General features: G+C 59.9%; 1 protein-coding gene across 5 annotated transcripts in view; it reads right to left on the reverse strand.

Moving 5' to 3' along the window:
- Window positions 1-21,678, reverse strand: part of PRDM16 (PR/SET domain 16) — a 309,651-nt gene extending 287,973 nt beyond the window's left edge. For all 5 annotated transcript variants that reach the window (XM_066270642.1, XM_066270641.1, XM_066270640.1 and 2 more), the window contains exon 1: window positions 21,365-21,678. In XM_066270642.1, the coding sequence (XP_066126739.1) occupies window positions 21,365-21,401 (37 nt within the window). In that variant the 5' untranslated portion in view covers window positions 21,402-21,678. The remainder of the gene's footprint in view (window positions 1-21,364) is intronic.
- Between the last annotated feature and the right edge of the window lie 293 nt (window positions 21,679-21,971).

Raw genomic sequence — 21,971 nt, forward strand, 5'->3', positions numbered from 1 at the left:
ACGAGGCCCACAGGACGTGGGCACGCGTGACGGGGAAGGTTTCGAGGGCGTGAGGCGGGTGGAACGGGCGCGTTTGTGAGTGGTGATGAAACCCCGGGGAACGGGCAGCACCCTCTGCTCCTCATCGAGCCACCTTTCCCTGACTCTCTGAGTCTGGGCCCAGCTCCTGAGGCCCAGGACGGGGGTGGCGGCCGCCCGCTGCTCCCCACCTGTGGGATGCCCTCTAGGCCTCGCCCAGAACCCAGGCCTTTCTCACGACTCCCACAGGGACCTGAGCACGTCAGCATGTCCAGCCTCACTGGCTCCCTGGGGAACACCGGGAAGAGGCGCTTCGGACGGTGGAGCGGCCGGAGCTCCGGCTGCGTCCCTCCACGTCTCGTCCAGGGCTGGCAGTGTCCACAGGTGACCTCTGCTCCCCACCGGCCTCTCCCGCAGCCACGGTTTCCCTGCCGTGGGTGTCAGCCTCAGGGATGGAGTCCTGAGCTCACATGACCACCATCTCTCCTGCTCCCCACCCCCCCAATTTCCTCACGGCATCTGGGCTTTTAGACAAGAATGATTCTGGCCCTGAACACAGGGCTTGGGGGGCAGACGTGGGTGGGATACCAGAGTTCCCTGGGCACGACCGGACCCCGCATGCTCACTAAACCCTGTCCTAGGTCTCGCTCGCTCTGCGGGCGCTGGTGGACAAGCTGGAGGTGCACAGGTGGCACATGGGCCTGTGCCGAGAGCCCCTCTGGAAGTCTCAGGAGCTAGGCTTTGTGGGAGCCACCCTGGGGCTGCCCCGTGGGATTTGTGGCACAGCGCAACCCCAGCACCACCACACACACACAGGGACTCAGAGCAGAGAAGCAGCACCCCAACCCTGGGAGCCCCTGAGTCCCATCCTGAGGGGTCTTCTTTCAGCCCAGGAGCAGCTCGGGGCTGAGGGTGTCATGTAGGAACATCGCTGCTGCGTCAGGAGATGGGATCAGACACCAGCTTGTCTTTGGGGCGTGCTGCTACGAGATTTGAGATCCCTGTGCCTCAGCTGGAGTTCAAAACCAGGAGGCCTTGAGGTCCTAATGGGAAGCTGTTATTAGCGTCCGAGGGAGCAGGGGCCATGCCCCCCGGGTCCCCACAAGCCGTAGTCACCAAAAAGCCCCTACAGCTGAGTCATGCATGCATGAGAGGCTGGCAGGGAAGGTTGCACATGTGGCCTGACTCTGCAGAGGTCACGTGCCAGAAGCGGGCACGAGGGGCTGGCCCAGCTTCCTCAGGTCAAAACGGCCCCTGGGATCCTGTGGAGTTTCCACCCACACAAGGGTCGCCCTCAGGACAGGTTCAGAGGCACTTCCTGAAGCCGCATGGAGCAGGTGCCACAGGCCCCCAACCCAGCCAGGACAGGTGCAAGGCAAGGTCTCCCAGCTGGACTCAATCCAGAGCAGGTGGACAGCTCCTGGGTGCATGGTGGACATAGCCCCTGGCATCACCTCACACTGCTCCGCTGCCCCTGGGCCGTCTGGATTCCCCAATGTCTCCTCCGTGTCAATGACATCTTTAGGCTGCTTTTCAGAGGGCAGGACACTCATCCGCTTTCTCCTGTCAGTTCCCAAGAGGGCCTGGTGGGGTGGGACTCTGATTTCTCCATGGGAGGGGAAAGAACTGGGATTTGAAACCAGGACGTCTGGCGCAAGGTCTGGATTCCTGAATGTCTCCCCTACGCAGGGGCAGCGCCTCCATCCTGAACTTTAATTTGCAGGATTTTGCTGTTTCTCTTGCCCAAGAGCATGTGGGCTTCTCAGAACTTTGGGAAAGGCAGGGTGGGCGTCCTGTAACAGTCACCAAAAAATGGTTAATGGGTGGATGGATGGATGGACGGATAGACTGATGGATGGATGGATGAAGGATGGATGGATGGAGGATGAATGGATGGAGGATGAATGGATGGACAAATGGAAGGATGAATGATGGGTAGATGGATGAGTGGATGGACAGGTGGATGGACACATGGATGGATGGGTGGAGTGGTTTGAGCCTGGATCACAGTCACTCAGATGAGCCTGTTCTCCAACTAATAAGACAGTGTGACAAGTCAACAGGCCCATGTTCCCATTTCACTAAAATCAAAAGAGACACTGCCCATGGGGTAAGACGGGCTTTGGGGACACACGTCCAACTATGCTGGGCCTGGAGGAGACACAACAAAACAGAGAGATTGCAAGGGAAGATGTGCGTCTCCCTCGAATTTCCTTTGTGGTCCTGGCTGACCAGGGAACAGGCCACATGGGGAGCAGATTCACCCCGAGGAAGGTACCCTGCCCTGTGTCCGCAGGAGCGCTCCCTGTTTCAGTGAGGAAACTCTGTCCCATACAGAGGCCGACCGAACCACACGCGTGTCGTGGCCTGGGGACATTTTATCTTTCCGTTACAGGAACAAGGACAGGCTGCTGTGCTCAGACAGCAACTTTCTACCCCCACCACCACCACCGCCACCACCACCACCACCACCCCCCGCCTCAAATGAACGCTCGCAGACCCCTCAGCTCCAGGTCAGTGAACGAGCTCCAGGGAGACCGCAGGCCCGGGCAGAGGCAGCTCTGGTTCACAGGAACCAGGGTAGGACAGGATGCCCGGTGGGGAGGGGGTCCCCACGCCCCTTAGAGACCAACAAGCTCTCTCTGTGGGCAGCAGCAGCGAGGTGTGGAGAGCCACAGGGTCCATGCCCATCTTCTCCAAGCAGGGGTGATGCTGGCCAAGGCGCCACCTCCATCTTGTTCAAGGTGGGGCCATGCCCGTGAAATTCCCTCAGGTCGCAGCCCACAGGGGGGAGTGGAGAGAGAGAGAGAGAGTGTGTGTGTGTGTGTGTGTGTGTGTGTGTGTAGGGGGGTGTTCTTTAGATGCATTCCATGCCCCCACTTGCTCTCGCCACAACCAAGGGTCCAGCTCTGAGTTTATTCAAACACATAAGGACATGGGTGGAGAAAAGTCCCTTTCGGGATTGGTCCCAGGGACTCAGGCCCCCAGCCTCCCCCACCCCACCCCACCCGCATCTCCCAGGCTCGAGAGCCACGCGAGAGAGCAGCGGCCGAGGGCGGGAGGCTGGAGAGGCAGAGAGAATGTATGAGACAGGCAATCCTGTTAGAAGTTTAGACCCCATAAATCTCCACCGAGCTGCTGGCTGGCTGGCTTAGGAAGGTGAGAGCAACAACATTACGAGGCTAGAAGAATGTACCGTGAAGGCCAAAGAGCAGGGAAGTCACGGGGGACCGAAGAAACGCGGAGGCGAGAAATTCAGTCTAATCTTCCCTCGGCCGCCAGCGGGAGGCTGCACTCCGGTGCCACCGACAGAAACGCGCTTCCCTCCCCGGAAAATTGATTTGTCAACAACCAGAGATTTCGTCCAAAGGCATTTCAAGGTTGTTTGAAAAAAATAAATAAATAAAAGAAAGTGAGGACGAGAACTATGGGCAAAGGCACACACACAGAGTCAGGAGCGCTGTGGAGATAAGCAGCTCCAGCAGCTGCCCGGCAGCGGACCCTCTGGGCCCGTGATCTAGAAACGTTGCATTGACAGTGTCCATGGGGAATGGGGGCACCGTGGGCATTCTTGACTAAGAACTGGTTTGCAAAAAAATAAAATAAAATTTTTTTTTTTTTAAAACTCAAAGATGGTTTAAATCTGTTCCTAGGATCAAAACACACCCTCCCACAAACCCCCAAAATGTGAATTTCCTCATTTGGGGTTGAGTTGCCTGCCAAGGGCAAGGAAGGACCCCTGACCTGACCCTGATGTGGACAGCAAGCAGTTCCCTGCCAGGGTCCCCAGGGCACATGAGTGGCAGCCGGGTCCAGAAGGTGGAGTGTGGGGGCACACCGTGTTCCTGGGCCCCCGTCCCACGTGGGGTCAAGCAGGAGCTAGGATCGCCAGGTATCTTTTCGCCGTAGGTTAAATGCACTATCATCTGTGGCCAGAGGACACCTGCCGTCCAGTCCCGGACACGAGGCTGAGCCAGCGTGGCCCTGCGTGAGGCCTCCTTGAGAAGAAAACCTCCCCTGCCCGTCGCCGGGGAAAGAGGGGCGCCTCTGCTGACGTGGGCAGCCTGCAGGGGCTGGTTCCGGGTCTCGCTGCCAAACACGCGAGGTCTGGGAGCCAGCCGTCACCCAAACGCAGCCTTTTCTCCTTCCTTCCTTCCTCTGTCCTCCCTTCCCCGCTGGTGTCAGGGGTGACACGATGGGCCCCACAGTCGGGCGGCTTCTCGTTTTCCCCCGAAATCTCCTGGCCTGAGCACGTTTCTACAGATCTTCTGCCTAATCGACGTCACACTTCACCAGAATAAACAAAGGAGGGCAGATAAAGCCAAGAGTCCCTCGTCAGCGCCAAAAGGAAGCAACGCCCCCACGGTGGGAGGAAGAACTCGACAAAATGGCCCCCAGAAAACGTGTCCGGCGGGGACAGTGGTGGCTGGGCCTGCGGTGAGCCCCGACAGGAGGGTCTGCTCCGCCGAGCTTGGGCCCGGTGCTCACAGGTGCTGGTCGAGGCTACCACGGCTCAGGGAGATGACCCCCCCGCCCCAGGATTCCCGCTTGGCCCTCCTACTCCCAAACAGGACCAAGGCATCCATGTAACAATGCAATGTGAGGAGGCAGGTCAGGCAGCAGCCGGCCAGCAGGAGGAAGCCAGATCGACACGCGGACTCGAGGCATTTCCGTTCTGAGGGTGGGCAGGGACCCACAGCAACGACACTGAGCCAGAGTCACACCAGTGACCCCGGAGTCCAGGCCGGCCACCCGGGTCCAGAGGCCCTGTGTGTGACCCTTGTCAAACAAGCAGCTTCCAGTTTACAAAGACGCCCGCCTGCACAAGCACACCCCAGGTGTGCCTCAGTGTCCCCTCCTGTCCTCCCTGAAAGAAAGGTGAACAAAGGAAAAGGGACTCAGAGGCAGAGAAGTGCCCCCCCCACCTCAGGACACCATGACTTTCGGAGGCGCCCTGGACACATTCTGAGACCTACTGACCTGAGCTGAGAAGGTGCTCAAACCAGTGGATTTGTGGCCAGGTGCGGACAGACGGCCCCAGAGCTTGAGGAGCTGACCACCCACCGCCATCAGCCCACACGTACAAAGTGCCAACTCTCAGGGCTGGACATGTATCCGGGCCTGCCGAAGCGTGGGGAGGCCTGGGCCAGGCCCCCCACCCCTGCCACCCCAGAGCAGCTTGCAGCTGAGCTCAGCAAGTGTATCCCCACCTCTGTGGTCCTCCCAGACCCTGCTAGGTAGCCAGACAGAGCTCCATCCTTGAGCTGTGGGATGATCCCGACCCAGTGAGGAGCCCTCGCCCTTGGGTCCTCTGCAGCGTCCTGCCGAGATGGTGAGGGACCCCGCCACATCCTCAGCTCTCCAAGGCTGTAATGCCACCTGCATATGTGTGATTTATGCCCAGATGCCACCTGGACTTACACTATGCAGGGTCAGGGGTGGGTCCTAGGCACCAACCAACCCCCAGAGCAGTGAGCTGTGCCAACACCCACTGACAAAGGCAGGGATGAGTTGGGAACGGAGGGGGCAGAACAAAGGGCCAGGATGCTTGGTGTGTTCCAAAACCCCCGGCCAGCATCTGCACATGCCCTCCCTGCGCGGTCAGGCCCACGGGACCCGGCTCCTGTGCATCACGGGGATACCCGCGGGCAGCCCGGTCTGGGAAGTGAGATGCTGCTCTTTGTTTTTGAAGCAGGGGTGGGGGGGGGCCAGGTACAGGCGCTGGCAGACTGCGGCCTGGACTCGAATTCCCACGGGCGAGGGCAGAAAGGACGGTGCCTCCCTGGCTCAAATGTCCTGGGCCAGCGGCCTCCACTCTGGGGCTGCACCTCAAATTTCGGCGACAGACCGGTCGCAGAAAGCAGCCAGCTTTATCGGAGGCCTGCGTGAGCTCTGTATGGCGTGGCCCCTGGCCCCCCGAATTCCACGCCTCCCAGGGGGGCAAATAATCTCGCGAAGGGCCTCCTGCCAGAGACCGGGACTGGAGCAGAGCGCTCTCCCCATCGCTGAGAGCTCTGGTCCCCAAGCAGCTCCGCACAGGAATCTCCTTACCGGGCCCCCGGGGTTCAGATCGAATGTCCCTTTGAAAGGGCCAGACGGGACCCTATGCCCCTGCCCCTGGGTCTGCCTGACACCAGATCCAGCCGTCCTGCCTGCGTTTTCAGAGGGTACTGCCTGCCCCCCCAGGGGAGCAGCCCCGACACCCCAGGGCCCATCGGATCAGCTCAAGACGAGGGAGGAGGGACAGGCTTACCATGGCCGGGTGGCTGCCAAGACCCTTTCTCCTGCAGGGAGCCCTCAGCCCATGCTTGGACTCTGCTGTCCCAGCCTTCCTCTCTACCCTCTAGCTTTACAAGCCTGTGGGACCAGGAGACCCAGGGACAGCTGCCTGAGGGAGGATCCCCTTCACTACAAACGTGTGCTCTGTCACTATCTACACGTCCATCTCCTAAGTCATCAGAGACCAAAACCAGAGTCTGGTTCATGGCATGATGTCAGTGTACAGAGAGCATGCTATGCATGTGTACATGTGTGTACAACTGTGCGTGCAAGTGTTACACGTCTACACGCTGCACTGTGTGACTCATGCAAGTGCGTGCTGTCTGTGTGGTGGTTGTGGGTACATGTGTGTGGGTGTGTGTGCACCTGTGTGAATGTGGATGTGCATGTGCATGCACTACGTGTGTGGGGGTTATGCACCCATGTGTGCACCTGTGCGTGTGCGCACGTGTGTGCACAAACTGATTACAGGAGCCCTATTATCCTGTAGTCCCCTGAGGGAATACTAAGCATGTCCCCTGGGTGACACCAAAGACGCACTCTCAGGATAACCACAGAGCGAGGAGAAACAGCTTCCCTTGTTAGCTGTAGGACCTGCCACTCAGCACCCCCAGATCCCCTGAACAAAACTAAGCAAAAGACCCCAAAAGATGGGCCCAGTCCCCAAGGTGGCCCTGTGTGCTGGTGTGTGCAGGGAGCGCTCGGCAGAAGCTCCCCAGCCCCAAGCTCCTTTCCCCTGGAAATGTGGGGGTGGAGCTGGAACCCAGGGCGGATACCTGCCCGGGCCACACAGACAGAACAGCGTTGAGTCCCCTGGACGGCCCGCCGGCCTCTACAATGGTGGACGCAGCTCCTTGGGTCAATGGCCTGCATCCTGGGCCTGTGCTGGCTCAAAGGAGACCAAACTCGTGTCGCTCAGAAGGGTTTGCTCTCTACTACTCCTCAAAATAGCAGTTTCCAAGAGCTTTGAAATCTGTAGATCACACACTCACATGCAAATCTGTTTCAGCCAGGTCTCAGAAGGTTCCAGAAACCCAGAACAGCTGCTAACAGTAACAGCAATCACCGTCCCACACTCAAGTGCCTGTCACTTCCCATCTGAGCCTGTCAGAAATGTCAGGCAGGGGCCACAAAGCCACCCTGTCTGGAAGCAGAGGAGAGACAGATGATGGAGACACAGGTGGTCACCCCCACGGGGCACACAGATGACATGTTAGGACCCAGGCTGCCCTTCCAGATGGACGGGGTGAAAGCACCCACTCCACCTCTCACAGGGTGGAGGAAACAGAGGCAGAACTGGACCCCCACCTCTGGAGAAAGGCGCCCAGCCCTGCAGACTGGGCAGCATGTCCCTGGTAGGGCGCACGGGACACGGGCCAACAGCCCCGCTCTGTCCTGACCCAGCCGAGGTGAGACAGGTCAGGGAGCCCAGGAGCAGAGGCACGTGTCCCCCAACCTCAGCCCTGATAAAAGTGAAGGATTCTTTCTGGGGGCCCTGCCATCTCCACTCTAAAACCCAACCCACCCTCCGCCGCGGGCCTCTTCGGCAATCTGAGGTCCAGTCCATCCCATGCTCCCTGCGTATCTGCAACTCTCCTGTCTGTCTCAGCCTCGGCCAAGGGTGACTGCAGAGAGAGGGTGGGCCCTTGTACCCTCCCTTCCGACACCAGTTCAGCTGGCCTGGAGATGCTCTCGAGGGAGCTACAGGGGGCCTGCCTGTTCCTAAAGATCTCGGGGAAGCAGAAAATCTCCCCTGGGTGGGACCTACCATGCTTCTACCACGCTCCCCAACAAACACTCCCTGGCTGCCTTCCCTCTCAATCTGGTGACACGAGGGCCCAAGGGCCAGCCTTCCACCCCAGGTGCCAACTCTCAGCAGCCGGCAGATGGGCCTGTCAGGTCGCTGTGGGTTAGTCCAAGGTCAGCTATGGTGATGAAGTCACACGTCACGTTTGGAATTTGGGAAGTGCAGACCAAGAGCCCCCTGGTGCAGCCCAGCAGCCCAGGGCCTCCACTTCCTCTCTGGCTCGGCACCCTGAGGGCCTCTGCCTCTGATTGGACAGAGAGGGAGGGTTTTGCTGGGTTTTTGCTTTTACAAATTCTATCAGTGTCAAAGGCTTCAAGGAGCAACGTCATGGTAACGCTGGCCCCCAGATGACCTCCCCTTCCGTGGACCCTATGGCCAGGCTGTGCCTACTGGCCGGTGACCACAACCCGCGAGTCCAATATTTGTCCCAGAGACCCCAATGTCCTTCTGCACAAACCCAGGGCAGGCCTCTCCGAATAGTCTGCAGGCCACTTCCCTGCACAGCCCCCTCAACACCCCACCCCAATCCAACCAGCCACCGGCACAGCAGGTGAAGGCAAGCATCATTCTAGCCTGGGTGGGGGGGTAGATAAAGAATCTAGCGTTCTTTGTCAGAAAAACGTGAGGCCGCATTCTTCCACGCCCGCCCTCTCCCTCCCTCTGCCACGCTGAGTCTGTGGGTCAAGGAGGGGGACTCCCGAGGGGCCGCCAGGCCGGGCTGCCTGCTGTAATGGGCTTCTCACCCTCGCCATGGTCATCAGTGCCCCCACCCCTTTGAACGAGGGTAGTCTGTCAGATTCGGAGGCAATCTAAAACCCAGGGTAGAGGGAGACCCTGGAGCAAATGAAGCTTCCTTCCACAGCCTGCCAGCCCGCCCGGGGGCCGGCGGGGAGGCCGGGGGGCGCCGTCCCCGCCGTAATTAGCACATGAGATTCAATAACACGCAGCAGCTTTGAGCGGCTTTATCTAACCTTTGGAAGGTAAGATTAACACCTCCGATGGAGAGAAAGTTAAGACCAGGGGCCCCCTGCGCTTTGCGGTTCTGATTCTGAGCCGTGAAACGAGAACCCCCCTTGGGCCAGCTATCTGCCCCCTGGTTTCTGAACACTCTTTCTTCCCACTGTTTTTTTTTTTCTTTTGGTTTTTTTTTTTTTTTTCAGCCCTTTTGTTCCTAAGGACACTCGGCCAAACGTGCAGCCACTAAAACTCCACCCCTCTCCATCACACACACACACACACACACACACACAAACACATGCTCACACACGCAATGAGCTCCCTGAACATGAAGAGTCCATGGATAGGGAGCGGGCGCAAGGGGAGGGTGGGCCTACCAGGACCCTTCTCTCATCCCACTTTTTATCAGAGACGCCAGGTCTCCGTGGTTCCTGTGGAAATCTCCCGCTGCTCAGGGGGTGACTTGTTGCTGCTTGGGGCTTCTTGTGCCCAGAAGGAGCCACAGACCTCGGTGGTCCCCTTGCCCGGGGACCAGGGATGGGGCCAGGTCCAATTCTGCCTCTGGCTGGGCTGCCCGCTGGAAGGGTCAGAGGAGAGAGCAGGTGCACCAACAGACCAGGTGGGGACGGTCCAGGGGAGTCGCGGAGCGAATGTGGGGCGGACGCCCCCAACATCCCAAAGGGGTGTTGTTTTTGTTTTTTTAGAACTAAGTCAAATCACTTCCAGGGCAACACTGACTTGCCTGTGATAGCTTCTCCTCGTGATAAATAAATAATCAGACACATCATTGGGCTGATTCACTAAATAAGAGGACGCAGCCAGAGACGGGCCAGGGCGGAGAAAGGGACGGAGACGCCGGCATCGGGCCGTACACCCCCGGGTTTCCTCACAGCATTTGTGTCCTGTCAGTCACGAGCTTTCTGTGCAGCCCGAGCTGGAACTGAATACCCTATTCAGGGAGGTACTCACAGGCGTGTTATTGCAATTTAATATTTTCACACACAGACACATCATTATCTCGGAACCTGACACTGGCCACATAATTCTGTCATTTTTCAAGAGGGCCTAATTTTTCTAGATGCGAGCACCAGGGCCCAGGATTATCGAAACAGGCCCTCTCAGCTTTGTTTCTTCTCCGGTGGGGGGGTGACAGCCATGGGGGGGGGGGTGACAGCCCTGCGGGGAAAGTTCTCGTGCACTGACTGCCCTCTCCACCTTTGAACTTCAGCCTCTTCTCCTGGTCTCCGCAGGACCAGCTGCAAACGGCCCTGGGCCAGCCAGCCGGCCAGGCTGCCTGCCGCAGCTGTGGTCTCAGACGCCAGGGAGAGCTCAGCCGCGGTGTGTGTGGGTGTGGGTGTGGGTCTGGGTGTGGGGCGGCCAGGGTGAGGGGCTCCTTGCAAACATGCTCGGGAGCGGCGCTGATGCCGTGTCACCAACAAGACGGAGAGGCCCGAGGTTCTGTCTCGGACATCAGCCCCACGCTGGCGTGCACACGTGTGAACACGCAGAGCGCGGGCATGTGTCTGCACACTCCCTGAGGGCCATCCCAGCACACTGACCTGATGAAGGGTCTAAGTCAGGGGCCAGGTTTCCCTCCAGCAGCGTGGGCTCCGGCTGACACAGCACCCCCCGGTTTTCAGACAGCTCAAGAATGCACTGGCACTTCTGGGAATGAGAGCGGGGGTGGGAGGGGGTATGCTTGCAAGGAAAGCCAGAATTCCCAGGGAGGGGCGAGCAGGTGGCAGGGAAGGGGACGGTGGCATGGGCCAGTGGATGCTGTGGCCCGTGCTGCTCACTGTAGCCTGAATCAGTTCAGTGTTTCCCGAGCCAGAGACATTCTATGGTTCATAAGCTCCCTTCCAGTAGGGATGCTTGGGGCGGGGACCCTCTACACTGGCACCCAGAAAGTCCCAGAATCACTGTGCCATCAAACCCTGACGCTGCATGCACGCTCAGGGCTGGACCAGCCAGGCGGCGAGTGGGGAGAGGAAGGACCAACGGCTACTTCTGCATTTGGGGGCTGGAAATGGTGGTCAGGTCAGCACCAGGCAGAGAGGCTGGTTTCCGGCACAGTAAAGAGCTCATGGTATCGCCCTCCCAGGACCAAGAGAGAGAGCGTGTCTACGTGGGAACATGGCACTTCTGAGGCAACAGTCTCACTCTGAACCCTTCATGAGGGAGCAATATCTGAGAGTACCTAAGCGCCGGGGAGAAACAGGCTCCTGACCAGCTGCAGCAGGGAGGGACGAAGTGACAGGAAAAGGACTGGCGCCCAGCACTGCGCCCAGGAGCTCGGTGGCTTTCCTATGGCCACCGTGGGTTTCCTCCCCATTCCCTGTCTATTTCCTGCTTTGTGGCCCGATCTGCTGGCCAGTCCAAAGCAGCGGTAGCAGCCCACTGAGCAGGTACGAGTGTCTGAGCATCTCCCATGCACACCCTTCCCCTAGGAGAGACCGCTCGAAAGAGCGGGGAAAGTCTATTATGTAAATCCGCACTACCTCGCGGTGTCGGCCGCAGCTTCGGAATATAGATACGGGATTAAACCACGTCACAGGACAGAGTGCCCAGGCATGTGCAGGCCCATTCCTTATGCGCTGACCCAGGGAGCTGTCATCGTGTGCTGATGTCGGCGGTGCCCTGCCTGCCAGAGGACGAGGGGGACCGGGACTCGCGGAACGCGTTGCCTCTGAGCCACTGAATTTAAAATAGAGAGGCTCACAGACACTAAGACGGGAACACAAACCTCTTCTCCAGCCCCCCTCCTGCCCGCACATCCGCCCACCCTTTCCGGCGGCCTCTCTAATCTGAAAAGCAGCAGTTGGTTGAGGGTCTGGGAGACCCCCTCTACCAGCACCAAGGCCAGGCCAGCGATGGAGAGAGCTGACTGTCCCCAAGGTGCGGAGGCTGAGGTGGCCTGCTGGGTTGAGTCTGGCATTGTTTCCTTCCCAACAGTTTGCAGAAGAAGGCCCGGACTCCAGGATAAACACCCACTGACCGGTGAGGATCCAAGGGTCTGAGCGCAGTGCCACAACCACGTCTTCCTCAGGATGCCCCACGTCCCTCACACCTCATCCCTGGGGCCCTCAGCCCTGTCTTGGGGGCTTGCGCCCAGTGGGCCCGCGCCCAGTGGCCCATGGATGACGCATAGGGCTCCAGGGGTTGAAATGAAGGGACAGATGGACTTGAGCCACCCCAACCACAGATGACCCCCCCCAACCCCTGCAGGAACAGGAAGGCCTCTGATAAGAAGGGACTGGCAGACGCCCACAGCTGTTTACACCCCAAAGACAGATGTCAGGATGGAAAAGGTCCAGTGTGGCTGACGGGCCAGGAAGGCGGCGGGAAGAGGTCACCAGTCCTTGAGGACGACGAGCATCTGGTTACACATCAGAGGGGCCGAAACAAACCAAACACCCGCCTTCCCCGTCGGAATATGAAATCTCGGGTGAAGGTCCATGTGTGGCCGGAATCGAAGGGGCCTTGTGACGAGCAGGGCAGACCAGTGGGTGGTGGGGCTTTATGATGGTGAAGCCTGGGCAGGTACAGCCAAAGCAGAGGGGTGGTGGTCAGAGCCCTCCTCCTGGCCTGTGCGCCCCCTGCAGGGCCCCCGGTTGACCCCCACGACGGTCAGGAGGCTGAGAACCACATGCAGGTTCCTACCACAGGCCAAGGGCATAAAAACCCTACCTCGGTTCTGAGTCTGGAGAAGCAGCAAGTCCGATCCATGCCCTACCTAAACTGATTGGAAGGAGACTCACCCACCATTCTGACTCCTGCCCACACACACACATCTGTCCTAGGACCCCCACATTCCAGGCAAGAACACTCAGCAAACAGCATGCTGGCCCCTTCCAGAACCTTCCATGCGTTCGCCCTGACTCGAGGCCGGCGGCAGAAGTGCATGAGATACCAGTGCTCACCCGTCCACATACTGCAACACTCCAACCGAGTGACAGCTCACTCAACTCTCCCCAACGCCTCCCCTCTCCCTGGTTTCATACAGGTGACGGAGGCATGGTGCGGGGACCCCGCGGCATGACGTGGACAGTGTGACATTGGAGTGAACCGAGTGCCCCACCTCCACCCCCATCCCGGCCGGCCTGTCCCACAGTAGGCTGCGACTGCAGGACCCCAGCAAGTCCTCAGGAGCAGTGTCCAGGCCACCCCGTGGGCCAGGGTTTGATATCGGCACTCAGTGTTTTGCTTTGTTGCTCTTTCTAAAGTAGGAAAAGGAGACAAAGCCACGTACTTCTCAACTCAGCAGTTCCCCAAATGGAAAAGCAAACCGCAAGCCTGAGGACCCACCCTGGGCAGACGGGGGCCAGGAATCTGGGGCGACCTGGCCTGGGACCTCCCTGCCAGCCCCACCGGTGGCCCTCCTAAGCAGGAGGGGGTTTCAGACCCAAAGACAGTGAGCCTGCGTCCCCCCTCCTTCCCAATGCCCCACCATCGCTCCACACTGAAGTTCATCATCGAAAGGGGAAAGTCAGATCTGCCCGAATCTACGCAGGTGAGTCAGGCAGCTCAAGGGCCGGCTGAGAGCTAGTCCTCTGCTCAGCCAGAAATGACCAAGCGCATTCCTGGGAATTCCCTGGGAAACTCCCAGGGAGACCTGGAATCCCCTTTCTCCCGATGTGGCAAGACAGAAAGAAGCCTCGGTCCCGGGCCTCAGACCAAGCCCTGTTGGCACTGCCTAGGGGAGGGGAAGGGGATAAAGCCCCTCAAAGATACCCAAGGTGCCTACACAGGAACAGCGGTAGCAGGAAAACAGAGCTGAGGCCGCTCACAGCAGAAGGGTTCCCGATCCACCTCCATGCTGGGGACAGGCCAGCAGCCACCCTGCAAGGGCTTCAGCAGCACAACTCCAGTCTCCTCATGGCACCTCTCAGAACCAGGAGATGAATCGCACTCTACTAACACCCTCTCCCCGCAGACCAGGCTAACCAGTCTCTAGCCACATGCCCAGGGGATGCCTGATTGGCCATGGTGTCGGCTTAGGCTGGGCCAGGACCTCGATAGATGAAGCTGACCCCAGCGCACACATTCAGGTACACCCTCTCTACTCGTCGGGTGTGAACTGCAGCTCACACTCGTCCCGGGAAGCAGCGTGTCTGAATTCCCTATCCAGGTCTGTTGGCAGAATCTTTTTGGAACCTTCAGGAAGCAGGTGTTGATCACTGGTTCTCTGGCTTCCCTGAGCAGGGCAGCGGAGGTGAGCATAGCAGAGGGGTTCCTCGCTTCCCCAGCTCGGGGACGGGGGGCACCGTGCCCATAGGAGGTTTTGCTCTCAGGTTGGTAAGACCCTGTGTATTGACAAAGCCCTCCCTCTTACCCGTGGGCCACTCGGGGCTCTGCAACGTCAGCTTCTGGGGTCCCCTCTGACCACAGGTGCCTTTAGGAAACCTCTGACCCTGCACCAAACAGTCCAGCTCCAGAGCGAGGTCAGGCCAGAATGACATCGGACCCCTCCATGCTATCAGGGTTGTGTCAAGACAGCCTCCCCCATTGTCCCCATCCCTGAATGATGAGGCTTTGGGGTTGGAAATGGCACACGCGTCAAGGATGTGAAATTGTGCACGGCGAGAACGCGGGGCCCTTAGTTAGAGGAGATAAAATATTCACCAGGACCCGGCCTTGTTTTCAAATGATTATAAATTATTTTAACAGTGCATTTGCAAAGGGTTATAAAAACAGCCATAATATATTTTTTTTTCCCTTAGATTCTAGAATTACCAGGGTGACAGCTAATGCAATAATGATTTGTTTCAAACGCCAGTGTTTAAGCTGTAGAAAGCTGATTTTATACATTTTTCCAGTAGGCCGCATTGTAGTTAATGAAATTAAACACACCAATCGCATTTGTCCCCAGGGGACGAGGGACTGAACACACCACTGGTTTATTTTTTTATTAAAATAAATTGCAGCCGGCAAGATGGACTAATTGCACGCAGAATTGAAAAAGAAACATTCCATTGATATAATTAAGCCAATTTTCATGGACATAAATAGTTATAGTGGATATAAAATAAGCAAAGCCTTCACCAGAATCTGATTCCCCCCCCCCTATTTTTTCTTTCTTTCTTTTTTTTTCTTTTTTCTTTTTTCTTTTTTTTTCCCCCAGAATGTGAACTATTAAACAAGTATGTATCTCAGAGCATGGCACTCCTATCTGTGAGCTCCAGGGGCCTCCTCTCGTTCCTCAGAGTCAGTCTCTTGGGGAAAGGCCTGCCAGGCAGGCAGGCAGCCCGGGCATCTCCGGACCACAGAAGATTTGATGGTAAAACCCCAAGAGGAGTGTGGTCAGAGCAGGAAGAGGCTACCTTCCCCCCCACCACACACACACACACACACACACACACACACACGCACACACTGCCCTGGGCCCAAAGAGTTGGGGAACGCTAGCCAGCCCAGAACAGCCACTGTGCCCTTGGCCACAGCCTAGGAGATGTGCTCAGACTTGAGGACCAGCGGTGGTTGCAGGTGGGACCATGGACTACAGCCCCAGGTCCCTCTGCCTTGTGTCGGGTCCACCTTTTCCTGATGGCCGAGAGGAAGGGGGAGTGATTCCTGTGTCTCCAGGTCTGGGGTGTGGGCAGACAAGTCCTACACCTCCTACATTTGCTCAGGAAAAAGTACTATGCAGGGGGTTCAGGCAAGTGGTCTACACTTTCCACTACTCTTCACTTGCCCTTGGAAGAAGTAGGGGCCAGGCCTCCCGCCAGCCTGGGTGGGGAGATCTGGGAGCCCAGACCTGGGAGAAGGAAGAAGCCAGCCTGGAGGAAGCTGAATGCACAAGCCAGCCAGCCGCACGCACGGCCTGAGAGCCCACAGAGGCCTTCCCTGCTTTTTAAGAACAGACAGACCTGTTAGGAGCTGAGCACTAGCCTTGGGGAAATGCTGAAACCCCATCACATTAGAAATAAACCCGATGGAAATACCTGCAGTTTGCCCCTGGCAGGGGTGCGGCCGGGTTGCTAAATAAGAAACCTGGGAGAGTTTTGTTTAAAGGACACCCGGTTTCAGTCTTAACTTGCTATGTGACCTGCAGGGGTGACTTGACCTCTCTGTGCCCCTGCCTTAGGCTTCTCACCCCTAAAAGTGGTGCGGGCTAGCCACACTGCATCTTTCTCAGGGTCAGTGAAAGAGGTGGTGTCACATCTTCCATGTGGACCATGGGCGCCTCTAAGGGAACCGTGACATTCGAGGCAGGAACAGGGGCAGTGACTCAGGCTGCTGCTGACTCTGGCCTCCCCAAGCAGACAGGTGTGTGGAGCAAATACACACCAACCCACAAGCCACCTCCAAGAAGTTATGCCAGCAGACACAAGGCGGGGTCTATCCTGGAAAGCCTGGCCCCACCCTCCATTTTGGTCTCCTTTCCCTTCCTCCACTCCCCTGACTTGGACCCGGGTTTCCCGGAGGTGGGCTCCGGTCTCTCTGCACTTAAGTCTGAGAGGCGACCGCTAATGGGACCGGGGCCTGTCGCGCGCGCGCGCGCGCACTCGGGGAGTATGGGCCGGGTCAAAGTCGGAGATTCAGGCAGCAGAGCCACCCGGTCCAGGAAAACTAAAAGGCAAAAACCCTTAGCGCTGAACCAGGGCTCTGGAGAAGGGGGCCGCGCTCAGCTCGCTGGGCTGGGGTCCGAGGCGCCCGGGCGCAGGCATCGCGTGAACCGGCTGCGCGGTGTAGACCCTGACGCCGCTCCCTCTGCGCGGTAGCCGGCCGTGACTTTGTGTGCGGAGACCCGGGAGCCGCTGCGGAAAACATCGGCTCAGACCCGGGTTCCAAGGCCCTACACCCTGGTCCGCCCGCGCCATTTGGAACCCTCAGCGGCCTGAGTTTGCGTCCACCGCCACCCCTGTACCGGCAGCGAGGCCCCGCGGCACCCTTTGCTGCGAGAAGTTTCTCTCCCTCCCCTGGACGGCGCTTTGGCTGTTCCTTGTCCTCTTGCCCGCCCACCGGGGAAGGAGACAGGAGCTGTCGCGTCCCAGACTTGTGACAGGGGTTTGATTCAAAACCTGGTAAATTGTATTTAGCGCTCTTTGAAATTTTTAAACGAAATTACTCCAATGATTTTTAATCCCGGTTAATTTTTGTTGAAACTCTAATTATACATCACCTTAATTACCAGCCCCAGCCCCCCAAGGATCCCTAATTGCCTCTTAATTGAATAAAACAGGGGGCTAATCGCGCCCAAAGTGGCCCAGAGAGCTGGGTTGCCTCCCCCTGCAGCCCATTGGGGGGAGCCCCCCGCCAGCCCCCCAATCCCAGCCAGCACCTGCCCTCTCAGTAGAAAGGGGCACCAGGTTCTCTGCCCCACGCTCTGCCCAGAGGGGAATGCAGGGTGCACGGGAGCCTGAGCCCAGGACCGAGCAGTCTGGAAGCCCAGCCCGCACCTGCTCTGCCAAGGCAGCGGACAGGAGGAGCAGTGTGGCCGGCGGGCTCCTGTGGCCGGGGACCCTGGAAAGCAGCGGCACCCTTCAGGTGGCGCGGGGGTGGGGTGGGGGACTCCCATCAGATCACTCCACTAACAGGACCTGGCAACCCCTGTCTCTCTCCTGCAGGTCTCTGGCCGTGGCACAGCCACTGGCCAATGGTGAAACCATAGCCTGAGGGCTGCTGTGCTGTGCACAGCCACCTGCCCTTGGCTGCCAGCCCTGCACCCCGCCCCTCCGCGGCGCTGCCCCAGCGTTTTTCGCCCGAAGCGGGCTTGCCGCTCCACTCCCGCCGGACACTTCCTGGCACTGTGGCCCTACGAGGCATCTAAACAAGAGGCTGCCACCATCCTGGTTCAAGAGAGAGGACTGGTGGAGGGGGCAGACCTGCCCAGTGTGGGAGAAGGGCAAGCCCGGCAGGGAGGGAGCCGGGCCTGGGTCAGGGGGAGAGAGAACGGGGCCAGAAGCTCAGCCTCGAGCCCTGCTCCCCAACCTGTCACACACATACAATGCCCTCTGATGTGCAGAAGACCCGCAGAGGGCTGCATCCAGCGGGGGGAGCAGCCTCCACTCCACCCCAGGGGCTAGGCCGCAGTCATCCTGCAGACAGCATTCTTGGACCCGGGATGTGGCATCTAGAACTATGGAATCAGTCGCTTCCATATGAATCAGGCCTCAGGGGCAGCTCCGATGGGGGTCCCAGCTGGACACAATCTGTGGAGGCCCATCTCCTTTCCTACACTGAGGTCAGGAGGGCACCACAGCTGCACTGAATCCCTCCCCACCTGCCCACCTGGCTCCTAACAGAGGCAAAACCACAAAGCTTTGTCAGGCATTTTGTTTTTCAGTGAGGGGCAGGGACAGTCGCACTGCCCCACAGGCCAGCCCTGCTCCAGCCTCTGTTTGGGGACCCTGGACCCACAGACCTGTCCTCACTATGCTCCCTCCTTCAGTTCGGTTGAGGAGGGAGTGAGTCTCCCAGCAGCTGAACTGCAGCCCAGGCCTGGCCACCCCAGTGGCCTCTGCCCTTGGAAATCTCAACATAGTCTCCAATGGGGGCCTCCAAGGTGCAGCCATCTCAGCCAGCATGCAGTCCTCCCCACTCTCCCGCCACAGAGTCCCTGAGGCGAGGTCCTGGGAGAACACCGGACCAAGCACAGCTGCCCTTCTGGGGCAGTCCCCGCAAGCTCCGTGTCAAGGAGGTCACACCCACTGACCTGGTTGTCCTTCCCTGCCCAGCACAGGGCTGCAGGCACAGCCCAGTCCTGCACACTGGCCTTGTAACCATGACCTCTCCCCTCAGCCCCTGACCCCGGCTGCGACATAGCCTGGGGAGAGGGAGGTTCCGTTGGAGGAAGCATTGGAGCTGCCCTCTGCCTCAGATTCAGGTCACAGAGTCAGGTCCCCAGGGACGTCCACATCTGCTTAAAATACTGTCCACTGAAACGCAGTTCCTCAGTGGATCCTGCACTCTGTGTCAGGGCCGCAGCTGCATTTCCGTGCCTGGCCACCTTCTTGGGGACGGCTGGGGGAAGCTGTTTCAGCAATGGGGCCCAAGGGGGAGGGTTTCCCCATGTTTGCCCTGGTGTGGGTTCCAGCTGGGCCTGGGCCTGATGTACCTGCTCGGTCTGTGCCTTTTCTCACCAAGGACTCCCAGGAAAGGGAAACCTGTGCACTGCCCTCCCCTTGGTCATGTTCATCGGCCCGGGCTTGGCTGTAGGACACTGCCAGGCACCTTTCTAGGTCCTGAGCGGTGCCTGGCCCTCCTGCCTGACTGGCAATCTATCCCACCTGCTGGGGTAAAACAGAGAGAGAACTGAGGGCCAGACCAGACCTGTGGCCAGTCTGGCCGCCTGTCTGTCAGCGTGGGAAGTTTCCGGAGCTGCCTCTCTCTCCCTCTCCCTCTCTCTCTCTCCCTCGCTTGCAGCGAAAACCAGGGGAACGCCACCACCTTCCACTTTCTCATTCCGACTTTCGGCCCTTCTTGGGAAAGAGCCGGACCCAGGTGGCTGGCAGCCCCGGGGCTGAGACTCTTGAGTTGGCCCTTGGTGCACACACAGACCCAAACATGCACACAAATATGCACACCCCATACGCCCACAGGCATGCAGGTAGCACTGGAACAGCAAAACCAGCCGTGAAATAGGGACCTCCTTCGCACCAAGAGGGGCAAGAGGTCATGGGAGGCCAGGAAGGCCAGGGAGGCCCAAGGCAATGAGCCCAGGGCAGAGGAGGCCAGCTGGAAAGGGGCACATCCAGGAAGGGTCCCCAACGACTACCCGCGGGGTCCAAGGGCGCCCTGCAGAAGCTGGGAGCTGCTTTTCCCGGCGGGCCCCACACATGGCCTACGATGGCGGGCTGCTGTCAGGCCGAGCCATACCGAACACCGAACCCGGAGAAGAGAACTTCTTCTGAAAACTGTCGCGAGTTTAGCGCCCACCGGGCTCACGCTTGGGATCAGGCGGAGTGCTGCGAGGCCCGGCCCGGCAGGGTCAGGCCAGGAGGAGCGGACTGAACGGCCTGATGGTCGGGAGGGGATCCCAAGGGGAGACGGCCGGGCTCCCCTTCCGCCCGTAGGCTGGCTGCGGTCGGAGAAGGGGCGATGGGAGCAGGAGGCGCTGATTCCACTCCGCGCGGCAGCCTGCCGCTTCGCTGCAGCCGGGCCTTAGCCAGGCTGCGGGAGCCGCGCTTTCCCGGCCGCGCCGCCGCTGCCGCCCCCACCTGCCTGCCTCTCGGGCCGCAGCCCCGGGCCCGGGGGCCTCGCGGCCGATGGCGCCGGCGCCGGAGCTTGGAGGGCGCACTGGTGGCCCCGAGGCGCAGCGACGGGCGGTGGTACAGGCGGCGGGAGCAACCGGCCGGCGGCGGAGACCTGGAGGCGAGGACCTGGAGGCAGCGGGCTGGGCGCGTGGAGCCTGGGGCTCAGCCGGAGACGGAGCGAAAGAGAAAGTAAGACCGGACCGGGCAGTCTCTCCCGGGCAGCTTTGTCCCGCCGGGCCTCAAGGTTGCGCCAGGCGAACGGGTGAGGAAGGGTCCGAGCGGGGCCGAGGGTGCAGGCAGTGGCGGCGGGTCGGAAGGCGGCCCGGTGGGGACACTCCTGCCGGAGGCACCGGCGCCTGGGCGGCCCGCGTGGGCTGCCGGAGTCACAGATGAGCGCCCTCCGCCGTGCGGGGCACCAGTTGGGAATAAACTTCACGACCACAGTTCCAAACCCAGGAAAACGTCTCCATTTTGCTCCCCAAGTGGCTGCGGCCGTCCTGCCGTCGCTACCCCTGCCTTGCGTCCGCAGAGCCGGTGGGCGCCGGCCCGCGCCCCCTCCTCCGCCCCCTCCCCGGCTCGGGGTCTCCCTCCTCTGCGCCCGGCTGGCGGACGCCAAAGGCGGTGCTCTAGCGCCCACTATTTCAAAAGCCCGGAATATGATTTGACCAGGACTGAGAGCCACTCGGAGAGAGAGGGAGAGAGCGAGCGAGGAGGAAAAAGTTGCTCTCCCCTTTCGTCAACTTTTCGCTAACTTTCGCTTTTCGCTCCCCTCCACCCCCAGCCCTCCCCCTCCGCCCCCCTCCCCGGCCCCCACCGCGCGCTTCGGGTTCCCGGGCCCGAGCGCCTGACAAGGGGGGGGGGGGAGGGGGTTCAGCGAGGAGGGGGCCGGCGCCTTCGGGGAGCGCGCGGCCCGGCGCCCCGAGCCTCTGCGCCGAGCCCGGCCGCCCCGGAGCGCGGGAGGCGGAGCAGCCCTCGGGCTGCGCGGCCGATCCGGGGGCCGGGAACCCGAGGCGCGCCGGCCGCGCCCCGACGCGCACCCCTGGCCCGGACGCCCCGGCCCCGCGGCCCCGGCCCGTTGGCGCGGCGCGGCCGAGCGCAGGAGACTTACTTTTGGCTAGCTTCCTCGCCCTTGCCTTGGATCGCATGGTGTCGGCTCGCGGAATCTCTCTCCTCCTCCTTGAGTCCAGAAGCAGCTACACACTATCTTCATCTCCCCAGCATTGTCAGTTTGGACACCTTCGCACATGCGCACAGAGCACTCAATCTGACACCCCTCGCCGGGGCCAAAAAAACTTTGCAATGTATTCATCATCCTCATCGTCGCGCCGCCGCCGCCGCCGCCCGCCGCCTCGGCGCGGGATTGGGGGGCTCTCCTCGGCCTTCCTGGGCTTCACCTCACTTATCTCTCCCCCCGCCCCCTTCCCCCACCCCTTTTTTCAGCGCAGCTCGGAACTGGCCCTTTAAGAAAACATTCCGGGCTCGGCGCTCCCGCCTGGGGCCCGCACCCTGGACACTTTAAAAGGACCCAGGTGGCCCCGGAGGCGAGGTGACTATCCCCCCACCCTTCCCGTGCGTCGCGTTGCGCTGCTGCTCCCGCCCCAGCCGGCCGGAGATGAAGTGGCGGCTGCGTTTGCCCTCGCGACTTCCTTGGATATGGGGTCAAACGCGCGCCGGCAGTTCCGACGCGGGTCTGGCTGGTTTTGCTTCGTTTTATT

This window comes from Saccopteryx bilineata, chromosome 3, assembly GCF_036850765.1.
Source record: "Saccopteryx bilineata isolate mSacBil1 chromosome 3, mSacBil1_pri_phased_curated, whole genome shotgun sequence".
NCBI classification, from domain to species: Eukaryota; Metazoa; Chordata; class Mammalia; order Chiroptera; family Emballonuridae; genus Saccopteryx; species Saccopteryx bilineata.